The sequence below is a fragment of the Microtus oregoni genome, unplaced genomic scaffold, assembly GCF_018167655.1.
Source record: "Microtus oregoni isolate MIOR12 unplaced genomic scaffold, Mior012 000002F_ref0000024, whole genome shotgun sequence".
NCBI lineage: Eukaryota > Metazoa > Chordata > Mammalia > Rodentia > Cricetidae > Microtus > Microtus oregoni.
Window position 1 is genome coordinate 47,452,801 of NW_024543061.1, and position 16,603 is coordinate 47,469,403.

At 37.0% G+C, this 16,603-nt stretch overlaps 1 protein-coding gene across 6 annotated transcripts in view; it reads left to right on the forward strand.

Moving 5' to 3' along the window:
* Cntn4 (contactin 4) overlaps window positions 1-16,603 on the forward strand; it is a 995,812-nt gene that overhangs the window by 716,263 nt on the left and 262,946 nt on the right. For all 6 annotated transcript variants that reach the window (XR_005972615.1, XM_041635217.1, XM_041635207.1 and 3 more), the window contains one exon: window positions 14,558-14,653. Coding sequence is in view for 5 of the 6 variants with exons in the window: in XM_041635217.1 (XP_041491151.1) it covers window positions 14,558-14,653 (96 nt within the window). In the remaining variant the exon portion in view is untranslated. The remainder of the gene's footprint in view (window positions 1-14,557; window positions 14,654-16,603) is intronic.

A 16,603-nucleotide genomic window follows, 5' to 3' on the forward strand; every position in this document is an offset into this window, starting at 1 on the left:
TTTATCAGCTGCCTCCGGGTACACATTACTGAGCATGCTGCCCTGAGATGTATCTGTAACGCCCACATCAACACTCAGAGCCTTTGCAGTTATTTGTGGATGTACACAGAAAATCAAGCTATTTGAGTCACTTGACACTCATTTTTCCACCTGAGATTGAGCAAGGTGACACTCTGCCTTCTTGTTTCAGCTCTTTCGCTATAAAGAAGTGTCCTCTCTGCAGGTAATTTAGTGGCATGCCTCTTGCATTTTAGTGCTTGTGGTTGGTGGTTTTTAGAATTGCCCAAAGCAATGATACTGAAGTGCTGTCTAGTATTCATAAGCACAGGAAAGAGATGGTGCATAGAGAAAATGCGTGTGTACCTAAGAGTCATTCAGGCACGAATTAGTGTGCCTTTGGCCATAAGTGCAACGATAATAAACCAACATATATTAAACAAGATGTCCTCAAACAGACTCACGCTTAAAATGAGGTTACATGGCGGTCAGTTGATGAAACTGTAGTAATCAGGGACATGGGGGAACCTAATGCTGCTTCCCCTAATGCAACGGTGTGGTAGTTAATTGTCAGTGCAGCTTTACAAAACGCAGCTGCCATCAACACTAACTGACCTCACCTGACCTGATAGTGCGATGTTACCGTGAGAGGCACTGTTTTGGCCAAAGTTAGCATAACAAAACCATAATATTTTCAAAAAGATGCAGGAGAGGGTCCTCTAACTTTGAGATTAAAAAGAGAGTTCCTAAAAAAGAAACTAAGAATGTCAATGACAGAGAAAAGATCAATACATTCACAGAACTTCCACCCACCAAATCCCAGTAACATGGCAGGAAGTCTTACACCAAGAGACATTTGTAAAATGACTAACTGAAAGACAACACACAAAGAACTTCAATGTAAAAATAACACCAATGAGTCACTTAAAAAAGGACAAAATCCCGTAGAAGGCAGGATAAAGGACATGAACTGACATTTTCAAATATAATGTAAGACCTATTAGAAATTATAAATTGCTATTTTATAGATAAAATTAACAAAGAATAAAATGTTAAATGTTGGCGAGAAGTAGTAAGAATTCTCACCTAGAACTCCAAAGAACTTTAGAAAATTGAAAAGATGGTTGTTTAATGAAATTTTAAGTCTGAACTCTAAACTTCTTTTTTCCTATTACACTCACACATACACTCAGAAGAACTCCAAATGTGCTCAGCTGATGGATCTTTGATGGCAGATTGCTTTATGATCAAAAGTAAGATGAAGAAAAAGAGGTTATCTAGGGTATGGTAGAGATGAAGTATCTACTTTAGCATCTTTATAGAAAGACACATTTAAAATAATGAAAATCACTGAAATACAGCTGTATCCGTTATACTTGAAGCTCTAAGGAGGCTGCAGAGATAGCTCAGTCAGTAAAGTACTCGCTTTGCAACGCGAGGACCTGACTTCGATATACTTATTCCACATTAAATAATCAGTCATGTTGGCACATGCTTGTAATCCCAGGGGAGGCTGATATGTTAGCCAGACAACATAACCTACTTGATGAACTTCAGGTTCCTAAGACTGTGTCTCAACAGCAAGGTGCAGCCAGGCAGTGATGGCGCTCACCTTTAATCCCAGCACTCAGGAGGAAGTGGTAGGCAGATCTCTGTGAATTCGAGGCCAGTCTGTTCTACAAGACCTAGTTCCAGGATAGCTATGGCTGTTATACAGAGAAACCCTGTCTTGGAAAAAAAAAAAGGAAAAAACAAACAGACAAATAAGTGCACACCTTCTGAGAAACAACACCCCAGCCTCCACATGACTATATATACATATGAGCAATGATGCGCTCACTCTTAAACACACAAATATGTAGACACACGCATGCAAAAAAAAACAAGCCTAAAAACAGTTTATAATTTATTTCCACTTTTATGAGTACAAATGACTTTTAAAAGTAATACATTGCTTATGACCACACATATAGATATGTGTGTGTATATGTATATATATATATATAATAACAGAAATTAAAGCCATGATAAGATAATTACAAACAAGAAAAAGCATATAGAGAATTCCTAAGTTATGAAGAAGTTCATCTCTGATGCTATATCTTAGAATCACTGAGTATTTTATTCTTTAAATTCTGTATTCATTTTATATTTTCTTTTGTTTGCCTACTATAGCACACAAATAAAAAAAATACAAAGAGAAAAAACATCATTTTGTCTGAAACCAGACAGCTTTAGTTAGAATTCTAACATTAATTTTGTTACTAGGATGAATAAATTGCCTGGCTTTAAAGGCTTGAGTTCCCCAGATATAAAAGAAAATGTAATAGTGACCACCTAATAGTATTGTTGAGAAAATTAAATTAATTGATGCATGAAAGGTCTTTGGAATAGTGTCTGGCATATAGGAAGAATTCGGTAAATGTTGATTCTAAATGCTGAATTTTTCATTCAAACTCAAGGTGTCTGGATTAGTTCTCAGACTTCCCACAAAACAAGACATGAATATTTCTCTCATCTCTAGGGAAGCAAGATGCCTCAGCATACAGTCTTAATAGTATTTATTTGCCCACACAAATATTCATGTATCTTTTTAGGAAACTTTAAGACATCCCCATCGTTTTCCATGCTGAGTAGTGGCCTAATAATTGTGGCCCCATCTATTATCTTTAAAGAAAGTCTGGAAGTCTGGTCCACAGTGGAGTGTGGCTGTGGAGTGTGCTGCTACAGAGGATCCATTACAGGCATGCTAGATAGCTAGTTTTGAAAGCATCAGCAGAGAAGTTCCAAGGCAGAGGCAAACCCGTCCAATTAGGCTAGAAATTGGCATTGAGAGCACATTATGAGGATGAAGAAACAATAGGCTGCTACTCGGGGTTCTAAGATGAAAGTGTAGCTTGATAGGCGCTTATCTTCTGGTTTTAAAACCAGAAAACAGATATCCCTACTGGGATCAGTCTGGGCTTCCATAATCTCTCTGAACTCACTTGATGCCATAGCTTCCTGTCTAGTCACAGCTCACACTGATGTGACATGTATCTGCATGCAGTGGCCTTCATTAGACAGTAGGACAATGAATGGGGCTGAGAATAACCCTGTCACAGGGGCCGATAAAGAAACTTACTAGCTTGTTATTCCACAAGTTAATACCAAATCCTAGACCCTTATAGTTCTAGGCATATCATCTGTATGGGTGGACTGTTGGGTGGATGAACTACTCACAAAAGGATCAGCTTCCAGTAATACAGTACTCTCTAAAGCCACATGTCATTGACTACAGTCATTCCCAATTGTCTTCAGGGCATTGACTCCAGAATCCCTTCAGATACTGATGTCTCTCAATGCTTATGTGTCTTACATAAATAGTACAACATGTACATTACCTGCAAATGTCCTACTATACAAGTTAAATTGTGTCTGTGTTAGTTTGTAATATCTCATACAAGGTAGATGCCATATGAATGGATTTGAATACTATGTTATTTAAGGAAATGTACAGAGGATACATATGTCACATGGGAGTTTGAGTGTAATATTTCCCCATCGTCTTGGGTATTTGAACACTTACAGTTGGTAATGATGTTTGGGATATTAAAAGGTATGGCCCTGCTGAAGGGTTGTGTCATTGAGGGAGTTATTTATCATCCCTCCCTGTTTGCCTTTGGTCTCCTGCTTGTGCTTCAGAATGTAAGTCCTCAGCACCCTGCTCCAGCTTTCATGTCTTTGTTCTACCATCCTGAACTCTAAGCCTCTGTAACTACAGCCCAAACAAACTCTTCTGTAAATTGCCTTGCTCATGACATTTTATCACAGCAATGGAAATGTAACTGTTAAGTAGTTAAATGGATTAATGTGAAGACAGATTTTTGTCATAACCCTTTAAGTTTATAATGGGCCCATCTCTTGGTTGTAATGCCCATGGATAACACAGAAGGATGCCCGTGCTTCCTTTACATATTACAGTAATGTTTTCAAATGCACCTGATAATGTAGGTTATAAATTCCTTGGAGGCATGTTTGATTCACTTGTGTATTCTCCTCTTACATTGACCACATATGACACTATGAATAATATTAAAGGGGAAAAGGAAGATAGAAGGTCAAGCAAGAGATGTTGAGCTGAAGACGTGATTGTCAGGTCTTCCTAACTCTCAAGTAATTAGCTTATAGGACTTCCAAGGCAGAACAGAATACGAGAACTTTACCACAATTTAAGTTGCAGAACTGCGTTCACTTAAAGGTCAGTGTCCACATTCACATCTCCTTTGCTGCTCACTCCTTTATTTCTCTTGTCCTGGGGAAGCTGTTTTGTTTTGCTGCTGAGACATTTTAAACTTTTAAATGTAAGCTGAAAATACTTCTTAGTTTCCTCTGGTGTTACATGACCCAAGATGACTTCAAGCACAGTTATAAATTGCACACTCCAAGACTCACCTAGGACTGCTGTGTCATTGGCACTCCTTTGTACCCTTCTTGGCAGACTCAGCTGGGGATGAGAGCTGAGTTGGCAAGAGAAAGTGATTTATCCTCCCACACTCAGAAGTAGGATAGAGAGTAAAAAGGTTCAAAATTACAGCGCTATCTCTTTTCAAGTTTTGTATAAAAATCCTTTATCGTGTTTGCCTATTGTGTTTCTATAGCGTATAGTACCACCAAAGAGTTACTTATTTTCAACTTATTTGTTTTGGTTTCTGCTGATGTGTACACATTAACTTCTTTAACATTTTTAAAATACAATTTTCACTAAATTCTATATTTAAATATAGTCTAAAGTATTATATATCAATTTGTTGTGTGTGTGTATATATTTGTATATATTTGTACATTTGGATGCTATGGTCTGTATGTGGAGGGCAGAGGACTTATGGAAATCTATTCTCTCCTAAACTCGTGTAGGTCCTGAGTTTTGAACTCAGGTCATCAATCTTGGCAGTAAGTTCTTTTACTAGCTAAACTCTCCTACCTATCCACATCAAGCCCGTTAAGATTAGAGATGCTTTTTTTGTTTACCAACAATATATCTTCAATGGCTAAAGTAGTAACTGACATTATAGTGAATGCTTATAAGACCTTTATTATAGGTAGTGAATGAATCCTTATTTCTCTTCATTGAAGGAATCATAAATGTATTCTCTAAAAATATGCAAAACTGGTCTTTATTATTTCAAGATGAAACCACTAGAGGAATTGTTACTTCAGAATTATCCATTCTGTCTTTGTTTTCTACATGCACAAGTAAGGAAGATGCTATTGAGAGGATGTCCTTCAATGACCCAGATGTAACTATGACTGTGATAACTAGAGCTTGGCTATCAGGACTTCAGAAGGCAGGAATACATCAACTGTGAAGTCAGTCTAATTATTCAAAAGCTCCTTCATGCCTGTTATCATATACATGTTCTGGTGGATATACACACATATGTGTGCATACATGTGGAAGCTCAACATTGACTTTAGGTATTTTCCTACAATCATTATGTACATAATTTTTTTAGACAGATATCTCACTGAGTATTAAACTCACCATTTAAATTTGACTAACAAGGCAACAGATGTAAACATCTTCCTGTTTTCACTTTTCTCATGCCTGGATTACAAATGAGGCCTGCCCTACCTTGGCTTTTTCACAGATGATGAGAATTGTAAGTCAGATTCTCACGTTTTCATGGCAAGTACTTTATCCACTTAGCCATCTCTATAATCCCACTCCAGTACATCTCTTAGGAACACGCCCAGAATTTAATACTCTGGTTCATATAGGTTTGTTCTCTCATCCCTTGATAAATGTTCTACTCTGTCTGAAAGTATATAAACGTCTTGCTTCAGTCATTTATTAGAACTTCATTCCTATGAAGAACCCCGTGTATATAAAATTCACAAATTTCATGTCTCTGTTGTTCATCGGGAATTGTATTAACTGGGTCACTAGATCAAGTTCAACGACCCATATAAGGATAAAATAGTAAGAAGAGATCATCTCAGACTTTTTTTTCCTCTTGCTCACTCCATCTTTCATTCCTCTGTACCCTGCATGATCTCTCTTACAGGATGCTTAAGAGCTAGTGACATTAGAAGGTATATCATACTATAATCTTTTTTTTGTGTCTTAAGATAAGGCTATGATTTACTCAAAGTAACGCCATACTGGATAAAACAGTAGTTTTTTTTTTTTTTTCAGGCTGTAGGTTGCCCTGGAAGACTCCATTTTAAAAGTAGTTTTTTATTCCATTTTGAGGTTCTGTGACCTCAGCCTTTGGTTACACCCAAAAATGACACCATCTGTCAGGAACAACCCATCCAGCACAGATATGTGTTATAAGGGTTAATGAGATTCCACCGTACACCTATGAAAATGGCCAAGATCAAAAACACTGATGACAACTTATGCTGGAGAGGTTGTGGGGAAAAAGGAACACTCCTTCATTGCTGGTGGTAATGCAAGCTGTTACAGCCCCTTTGGATGTCAGTGTGGTGATTTCTCAGAAAATTAGGAAACAGCTTTCCTCAAGACCCAGTAATACCACTTTTGGGAATACATCCAAAGGATGTTCAATCATGCCACAAGGGCATGTGCTCAACTATGTTCATAGCAGTTTTGTTTGTCATAGCCAGAACCTGGAAACAACCTAAATGCCCTTCGGCTGAAGAATGGATAAGGAAAATGTGGTACATTTACTCAATGTAGTACTACACAGTAGAAAAAAATAACGACATCTTGAATTTTGCAGGTAAATGGATGGAGCTAGAAAGCATCATTTTGAGTGAGGTAACGCAGACACAGAAAGACAATTATTACTTGTATTCACTTATAAGTGATTTTTAAACATAAAGCAAAGAAAACCATCCTACAAACCACAATCACAGAGAACTTAGACAACAATGAGGACCCTAAGAGAGACTTACATAGATCTAAATTTACATGGGAAGTAGAAAAAGACAAGATCTCCTGAGTAAATTGGGAGCATGGGGACCTTTGGGGAGGGTTGAAAGGGAGAGGAGAGGTAGGGAGGGAGCAGAGAAAAATGTAGAGCTCAATAAAAATAATAAAAAAAAGAGTTAATGTCAATAATTAAGACTGTACTGAAAGATTCTCCATTCATTTACCTGGGCCAGAGTATCTGGGCAGGTGAGATTCATGCCTTTGAAACTACTGGACTTGTAAATTTATTGTTACTCTATAAATTCTGAGAGTGCAAAGACTTAAACACATTCTTCTCTTTCTAGCATAGCGTGCTTCCAACACTCAGATTCCTCTTTATGAAAATGAGAACGTGAAACAGCACCCTTAGCAAAATCTAAACAGATAGTGAATAAACACAGTGCCGGCATGTAGAGTTGATGATGGTTTTATTTTCAAAACTGTAATTAAATGAGATAAAAATATATGGTTGAAATTTCTGAAACATCTTAAATTCAACATACATAACAGCTGCTCCTCATCTGAGAGTTTCCCTTTCTGTACATATCCTTGGTTTTCACACCCTTCAAAGTGCTCTAACCAGTACACAGCTGAGTCACTGACTCCCATCCCAAGAAATTTATGATAATTACTTGTTACTTCTCATAGTCTTGAATCACCTAAAATAACTATACGGCAAAGTATGTCCAGCTTCTTAGGAGCAATGAATTCAAGCATGGCTGGCATGTTTTTATTATGAGTCAACATTCCTTATGTTATTGTTCCCATGCCCTTAAACTGAGTATGTTATGTGGAAGATCCTGCTGGCTTTGGAGGCAAAACTTTTCTGCAAAGCTGAAAAATGACTAGAAAGTTTTAGTAACCTCTGCCTCTCCTTTTCAGCACTTGTCACCACAGTTTCTTGGGAGGGAAGGGCTACTTTTAAGGACAGAATTTAGAGAAAGTTGTTACGTGAACCCATGTCTTTCTAGTTTTAACAATGAGTAGGAAGACAGAGCCTACCCCTCCTAGCCGAGACCTCTGATAAACAGCCATTGAGCGCTCAGCAAATTTGACAGGCTTGACTCTCTGAAAAGCTTACAACAGAAAAGTCACAGAATGAACAAGTTTGAGGTGAAGAGATTCATTTCACTTTGAAACAAGGTTTTTCATGAACTGTTGTGTGACAGATAGATTGGTAGACTCTTGGGTTTTTCATGATCTGTGACTTTTATGTCTCCATTTTTTCTATAGATTACTGAATTTGTGATAGTCTCCCCCCCCCCATTGGTTTTTGGAGACAGGGTTTCTTTGTGTAGCCTTGGCTGTCCTGGAATGTTCTCTGTAGACCACATCATCAGCCTCAAACTCACAGAGATCCACATGCCTCTGCCTCCTGAGTGCTGGAATGAAAGATGTGTGTACCACCATCCATCTGTGATAATCTCTTGTTATGTAACTTTCAGTCTTCAGAGAATATTCATTCTAGTGTTCTTTTGTTGTATCTGATTTGATTTTAAGGTGGCCCATTTATTAAGAAGGCTGATTATAACTTGCAGATTTTAGTTTTCATTGGATAAAATCAAAAATTATAAAATGAAATATCAAAATGAAGAAATATGTTTCTTTCTGTGCAGGCTGTAATTATCATAAGTTTATCTACCATAAAATTCTCAAAATACAGTGGCTCTCAACCTTTCTAATTCTTAAATACTTTATTAAAATTCCTCATGCTGTGTTGACCTACAACCATAATTTTTTTGGTACCTCATAACTGTAATTTTGTTACTATTTTATAAATTGTAATATAAATATCTGATTTGCAAAATATTTAATATGTGACCCTCCAAAAGGGGGGCCTCTATAGCTAACTAGCTAGTGACTAGCCCCACACTCTGATCTTCAGGCTAGTTATTTGTTAAAGCACAAACAAATACTACCATGTGTTGCCTTGCTTTACATCTTTTCCAAAGAAAGAATTTTAGCAATACCATGATATGCCAAAATTGGAAGACCGCTTCAACTGAAGGACTTGGTATACTTAGAGGTTCCAAGATAGAGTCATCCTTAAGGATCTTGAGGTGTAGATAAGAAAACACAGTTATTGCAGTAAAAAAATAACAAAGAGATAAAGTAGCTAAGAGTAAGTTCAGTTTTGTTGTTGGGGGCCAGATCCCTAATCACGATGCAGAACACCGTGAAGAGTCCATGTTTTCCATTTAAATTCAAAAGTTCAAATTATTTTCCTGTTTATCTTGTATTCCTTTAGTATGAAACCAAAGACAGGAGACTGCCGCATCCTAACCATTAACACTCCAGAGTCAGGGTGCTCTGCGAACAGAGATGAGTTCCTGTAGAGAAAACTGCTGGTAATAACAGCTTGCATTTTAGGGCACCTGTCTCCAAAGCCGAACAGCATTATTTGTGGTGCCACCGCCCACTAATCACGGTCACCCCCTGGGTTAGGTAGGTGCACATTTTTATGGCGCACACAGGGAAGCGCAAGTGTTTTAAATTGAGTTGTTCTTTGACTTCTTAAATAGCACAAAGGTCTAGATAAAATAGAGTATGTCAAAGAGATGAAGGAAAGGAAAGAACTAAAATGAGAATTAAAAATAGCTGCCTGGAAAGTCCTACACTTTCAGAGAAAAGGGCAACAAAGCAAACTTCATTTTCTTCTGAGGCCTAGAAAATAATAGTGGAGGGGTGAGAAAGTGTGAGTGTCACGTGGGCCAATCAAACAATTCAAACCATCAGCTATATGTTTTTAATTCTATTCTTTAACTCGATGCTAAATGTATGGGCTTCTGTGTTGGAAAGGTCTGGATTCTAATCCATCTCCTCCTTGTTTTCCATCTGTGACCTTGGGTACTGATTTTTCATGTTATTTAATGGAATGAATAATACAACCAACTTCATAAGAGTGGTCGTGAGAACCATATGCAGAGACACATGGAACATAAGGTTGTGTATGACCTCGTTAGAATTGGGCTCACATTCTTCTGAAGGGATACTGTTTATGAAAGAAAAAAAAGAACCAAAGAAGCCCACAGAAGTCTCCACAGCGAGTAGTATTGACTATGTTACCTTTTAGTGCTTGCTGGAGTTTTGTTTCTGTAAATAAAGGCAGAGTAGTAATATGTTTTGAAGAATATTCTATGTTACAAGGAACATAGAACAAGGATAGTGTCTTGTTTCACTAAAAGAAAGATTGCTGACCCTGTGCAAATGTGTCTTTGTCCATCTTCACAAATTCTGGGAAAAAGAAAGCAGAGTCAGGCAAGACGTCATGATTCCTCGACCCGAGATGGATGCAGGTTAGGATTTTTCTTGGTAAGCCACCACCTCATGGTGCTACACAAATTACTAAATATGGGTTAAAGCAAGATGTGAGAATTAGCCAGTAAGAGGCTGGAACTAATGGGCCAGGCAGTGTTTAAATGAATACAGTTTCCATGTAATTATTCTGGGACTAAGCTAGCCGTGCGGGAGCTGAATGGGATGAAAAGCAGGCCTGCTCACTCCTTCTACAAGATATATGCAGTTCTATCAACATTTTATGAGTATCAGTATACCCGAACTTATTTAAGCTTTGATTTATATTTTTATTTTTAGTGTAAAGAATGAACTCCTAAAACTTTACATTTAATGACAAAATGTTTATAATAAATAAAATGTTTATTTTATTTCTGATTAAAAGTAGCACAGTAGGGCTGGCAGTGTATATTATTATCTTCAGCATCATATAAAACTATGTGTAGTAGCACATGCCCACAGTCTCAACTCTCTGTAAGTAGCAGCAGGAAGACCATAATTTCAAGGTTATCCTCAGTTACACAGCAAATCTGAGACTACCCTACATTGTTTGAGACCATGTCTCAAAAAGTCTAAAAATATCAATAATATTTTTGATTTCAAAGAGAAGAATTTCCTATTTCATGAATCTAATTTTCATTTTTTATAGTGAAAAGAAACACAGATTCTTTCAGATCATAATATTATACAAAGAATTTCTTTCAGGAAACTACCTGGAGCCACCAAATTTATAATTGTAAGTCATATGAAGGTTGCAGACTGCAGACTCACAGGGATAAAGTACTGGGTATACTGTAGCAAGTGTCTTTGCTTAACAAAACAGCAAAAAGGATATGTTTAAGTTTTATGAGCATACTGTATCATAGGGTGGGGTGTGGGTGTGTACGTGTGTGTGTGTGTGTTACATGTTCCAAGAAAACGTTGACACACAAATGTTGATGTTACTTTAGGAGAAATTTAAACTCATTTTCTCCTGGTAAGTCACTTTGTGTAGAATTTTCTTTGATGCTCAAAAACCATAATGGTTGTACTAACACTTATAAGACCACTAACTTTGGAGCAGGCAGCAAGTTAAGTGCTTTACACACATCATTTTAATCTTCAGGAATCTCTACAAGATAGGAATTATTGACCTGATACTAGAGATGAAGAAATTGAAGTTCAAGGAGATTAAGGAATTCACCCACACCATACAGTGATAGGGTATGAGTGCTGAAAGCATATAGCTGGCCCTTTGACTCCAAAGCCATTGTGATAAACCACTGAGCAACTCTTCCTCCCTTTGACTCCAAAGCCAGTGTGATAAATCACTGAGCAATTCTTCCTCCTGCTATAAACTCACACTTGGAAATCCAGCCAACCATGCCAGCCTCACTAATGGTTTCTTCATCCTTCCTGAGAGGAAAGAATGTTTTCTAAAATGTGCCTTTTGCAACTCATGAGGGTACGTGAATTCATATTTGTTCTGGATAAAAGCCTCTGCAGTCCCAGTCACCATGAGTATATGCAGACACACTTAGGGGGCAAATGGAACACATCCAAGATATGGTTAAAAATATGCTGCATGGTAACAGGGTTTTGGAATTACTCTCTGAAAATACCTCTTTCTTTTTATAAATGTGGAAATAATCATTATGGAAATCATATTCATAACCAACATATTACTTGACCATCTTCCTGGGTTGATATTGATTTCCTTATTGATTGCTTTATTTCAAAACTGGAGGAAGCAATAAGACAGGATATGGGTGATGACAGTTTCTTGTGCTGAGGACACATTGTGAGAATTAATAGAATCCAGGTCAATCCAAAACAAGAAAAAATATAAATTTGTATTTTAAAACTTAAATAATACACAGAATACATAACTAAAAGTGACTGCATTATGTGCGTAGTTTACTGTGCCATTTTTCATTCTTCATTTTCTCCCTTTCCTCTGTGGACTTATGGCAAACCATGATGTGTGTTACTATCTCATTAACCTTTCCTGGCCATTTTACAGCTCAACTTTTTATATGCTCCTCTGGGAGGTGCCAGCTTGCAGATAGCTTCAGCCCTTCCTGCCCATGTGTGCAATGGCTGGTCTCTTAATGGTGGCGTAAATAAATTGCTTTTTTTTAGTCAATGTCCAAGTAAGCTAGTGGCTTTTTTTTTAAACCAGCTCTCAGCTTTTAATACATTTCTAAACAGGAAATATCTAGATGTATTTCCATCTTGCTCTCTGATTTACTCTGTGCTTGAATTCCAAATGCCTTTCTGTTCTTGGGTTTTTGATTAGTGATTGCATGTTACAATCTTAAGGCCTTTGTGTCCCTTCATTCATCCAGGAATTTAACAGTTGAATCACTCTTGTGGTCTTAATGTGCTAGCTCACTGCAAATACTGTAACACATTTTCTAATTTGGTTAAAAATAAGATATCAATACCATTTTGTACAAGAAAATACAGGATAAATACTTGGGAGTAAAAAATATGATTTGAAGAATCTTCTACCATAAAACTGTTCATACCTCAGCATGTTATCTCAGAAATTTTTTAGGCAAAATGATGACAAATGAAGTCACCACAAAAGTAGAGATAGTTATTTTTAAGATGTATGCATTGCATATCAATGAGCCATATGTAAAGCTAGAAAAACCTGCTGTTTTAAGAAACTGTGGTGCATCAATATTAATTCTTTGTCATATGCTGTGTCTTATAGTCAACCATTGCTTTAGTAACCAAATGCATGAGTGTAAGGAAGAAGACCTCAAATAAAATAGTTTAGGTACTCTCCAATGTGGCAGCATTCCTCTTTCTTACAAGTGATTGCTAGTTCCTGTGATTTTTTTTTTGTTTTGTTGTTGATGGTGGTAGTATTGTATGGGTGTTTCCCTTCTTTGGGTTTTACTGATGTGAGATTTTTTTTCCCAGGTCTAGAAAAATCTGTGAGAATAAATGGTTCACATGCTTTTTCTTTATCCTACACTTTCCCTAAAAATAACCTGGATGTGAAACATGTCAATTGGTAATTGGGCAAAGGCTGCCCAGGCTCATGTGGCCCTATCATTCACAAGTTTCATAGTAAGTATAGGCAGTAATGATATTGAGCACATATAATTGTTTTGTAATTGTGGTTTATCTTTCATAAGCCAATCTTATCATTGCAAAGCTACCATTAAAATGGCCAAGGAAGAAGTCAGTGTTATTCTACCCCAGTGGGTACCACTATGCATGACTTATAACCCCATATGACATAGTTGAGTCAAAAAACAAATCTGAAATCCAAAATGGATTTTTAGATCAAATGATTCAAACAGTAGAGAAAAAATTGAAGAAATAAATGTTTCTGTACTCATTATCAGGAGTATTTGTATTGGGTATGTCGGAAGCTAAAATACTCTGTTGAATGGCATCTGCCAGTTTATTATGTGTCTTTTATACCACTCATTATTTACTTGTAGCTGGTTATTTGTTTCTTCCAGTTGTATTGCTTGGGCTATAAATGCCTTCTCTCTTCTTCTAGTAGAAATAAAAGTTTCTACCCAAAAGAATGATAATCAGCCCCTTACCAATATTTAAAAACAGATATAAATTTAAAATAATCTGTTTGTAAATATGTCTGTTTATATTGTACTTATATATACATATGTGCATATACATATAATATGTACATAGAAGAATAGAGTCTGGTAATCCCAGCACTTGGAAGTATGCTATTTAAAAATAGTGTGTTTGAGATTGTGATTTCAGGACAAGTTTGTACTGTATCTATGATCTATATCGTTAAAGCTCAGATTGCATATATATATATATGTATGTGTATATGTGTATATATAATATGTATCAACACATATATATAGAGAGAAAGTATAGTTGCATAAAATAAGTTTGTGAAAATAGTATTGTATCAGAAATAAGAGTTTTTAATCATAACAATGACACTTAACTTCAGGAGGTCAAACAAACTTCAGTTTCTTCACTTAAGTTGTTAATGTCTAGTAGAATTTTCTAGAATGATAGAAGTGTTCTTTACGTGTGCTTTTCAGTATGGTATGTAATTACTGAGTACTCAAAAAATGACTAGTGTTATCACAGGAACAAAATCACACATTTAATTTTAGATATTCGGAGTCTGAATAGGCACACATGGACAGTACCTGTTTTATTGAACAATCTAGCAATGGAATCTAGGAGTGAGGAACAACATTGCTAAAAGATCATCAGTATCAGCTAAGCAGAATTTCCCTGGTATTGATGCAATCCGGGATACTTTTCAGCTCAGCCACCTTATGGAAATAGCAATAGTCTCCCTTGGTATTTTAAGGTGGTAAACTTAAATGTGTTTTCCTTCATTTCTCCCAACAGATCTTGAAAACTTTAAGACAAGGACAAGAAGCATAGTGTCAGTCCGTCGGGGTCAGGGAATGGTACTCCTGTGTGGCCCGCCGCCCCATTCTGGAGGTACTTACAAATATGTCCATGTGTGCACACTTCACTGGCTGATATTTTTCTTGCAGAATGTTTTCTCTCTTGACACCAGCTGAGGGAACAGTGTCATTTATAGATATTCCCATAGTCCTTCTGTGTATAGTAAGGGATGTTGTGAATGTCTCCCATTATTAGAATAGGAAAATATCAGGTTGTACAAATGTCCTGTCCCACCTGTGCCTGGTACAATGGAATACACGTCTAAGCCAGTCAAACTCAGAATCCTCTTGCATGGTCAGACAATGTAGCGAAAATATCAGTATCTATTACATCTCTACAGGGTTAAAAGAAAAACATGGCATTTATTTATTTACTCCTTCTGGGTCAGGGAAAGGATCTATAAACCATCCCGATTATGCTTCTGCCACAAAGTATGTATGTTTTTATTTTCAAAACCAACAACCAATTCTCCAGCACGCTGGATGCCAGCAGGCTATGAAATGATTCAATTCCATCCTGATGCCACTGCCTAGAGTTAGTGTCAGACTCCACAGTAAAAGGCTCAGAACCCAAGCCTATGCTACCTCCAGGGTTTGGAACAACTAACTTCCTCATTTCCAGTCTTCTGACTTGCTACTTCTATATAAGGTTTAATAATTTGTTGTCACATCTAATAAAACTACAGAGAAAGAGTTCACATACTATTTTATTTAGTCACACCAAGGGGCAAAAGACACTGAAAAATCAAGTGTGTCAAGCAATAACCTCATGTGAAGACTGTGGCTGTGTTTATAAAGCAGAATACTAGGAAACACCAAGCAATAGTTGCTGCACATTCAGGGTTAAAAGATATATATTAAAAGTTCACAAAGTATTTTTTGGGTTAGCTCTAGGTGTGTGATTATTTTGCTTGAACATATCCACGAACACCATGAATGTACACAATGCCTAAGAACAAAAGAGGGCATCAGGTCCCCAAATTGGAGTTACAAATTGTTTTGAGCTGTTGTGTTTGTGCTGGGAATTAAATCTGGACACCCTACAAGAGCAACCAGTGCTCTCAACAGCTGAGCTTTTTATCCAGCCCCTTAACAAATATTTTCAGTGATGAACTTGATAAACTTGGAGGTTGTAGAGTTGGTTAAGCAGTTCAGATGCTCTAGCACCCACAAAGTGGCTTATAGTCCTCTGTAACTCCAATTCTGTATTATCTGAACCTTCTTTTGGCTTCTTCAGGAACCAGATATTTATGTGTGTACATACACATGTGTAGGTAAAACAGTCATACATGTAAAACTAAAGTAAATAAATAATTTCTCTCCAAGATTAATAATCTCTCTTGTAGGCTGAGATTTTTGCCAGAATCACTGACCCAATAAGTGACATGAAGACTTACTATTAATTATAAATGATTGACTGGTAGCTTAGACTGGTTACTAACTAGCTTTTAGTTAACCATTATTTTTATCTACTTTCTACCACATGGCAGTACCTTTTTTTAGCAACACAAGTTCATTTTGCTTCTCACTGCATCTCCTAGTGACTCTGCCCTTCTTTATCCCTGTACTCTTTTTCTCTGTTCAAGTCCCACCTAAGCTCTTCCTTCATAGCTATTGGCCATTAGCTCTTTATTAAAACATTGAGAGCAATGCATCTTCTCAGTGTACAAAAGGCTATCCCACAGCACTGTACTTAGTAAGGTGTTCAGATTTAGATTGGTATCTACTACCACAACTGTAGTAGGAAGCTGCTTGTTCATTTCCTGACCACCCATTCTCCCAAAATAAACACACACAAACTGTATTAATTAATTTAGCGGTTGGCCTATTAGCCCTAACTTCTTTTTGACCAGCTTTTACATCTTAATTTAAACCTTTCCATTATTTTATATTTTACCATGAGGCTCATGACCTACCGACAAGGTTTTGGTGAATCTATCTCTGGTGGCAGCTCCATGGCTTCTCCTTGACACCGACTTCTTTC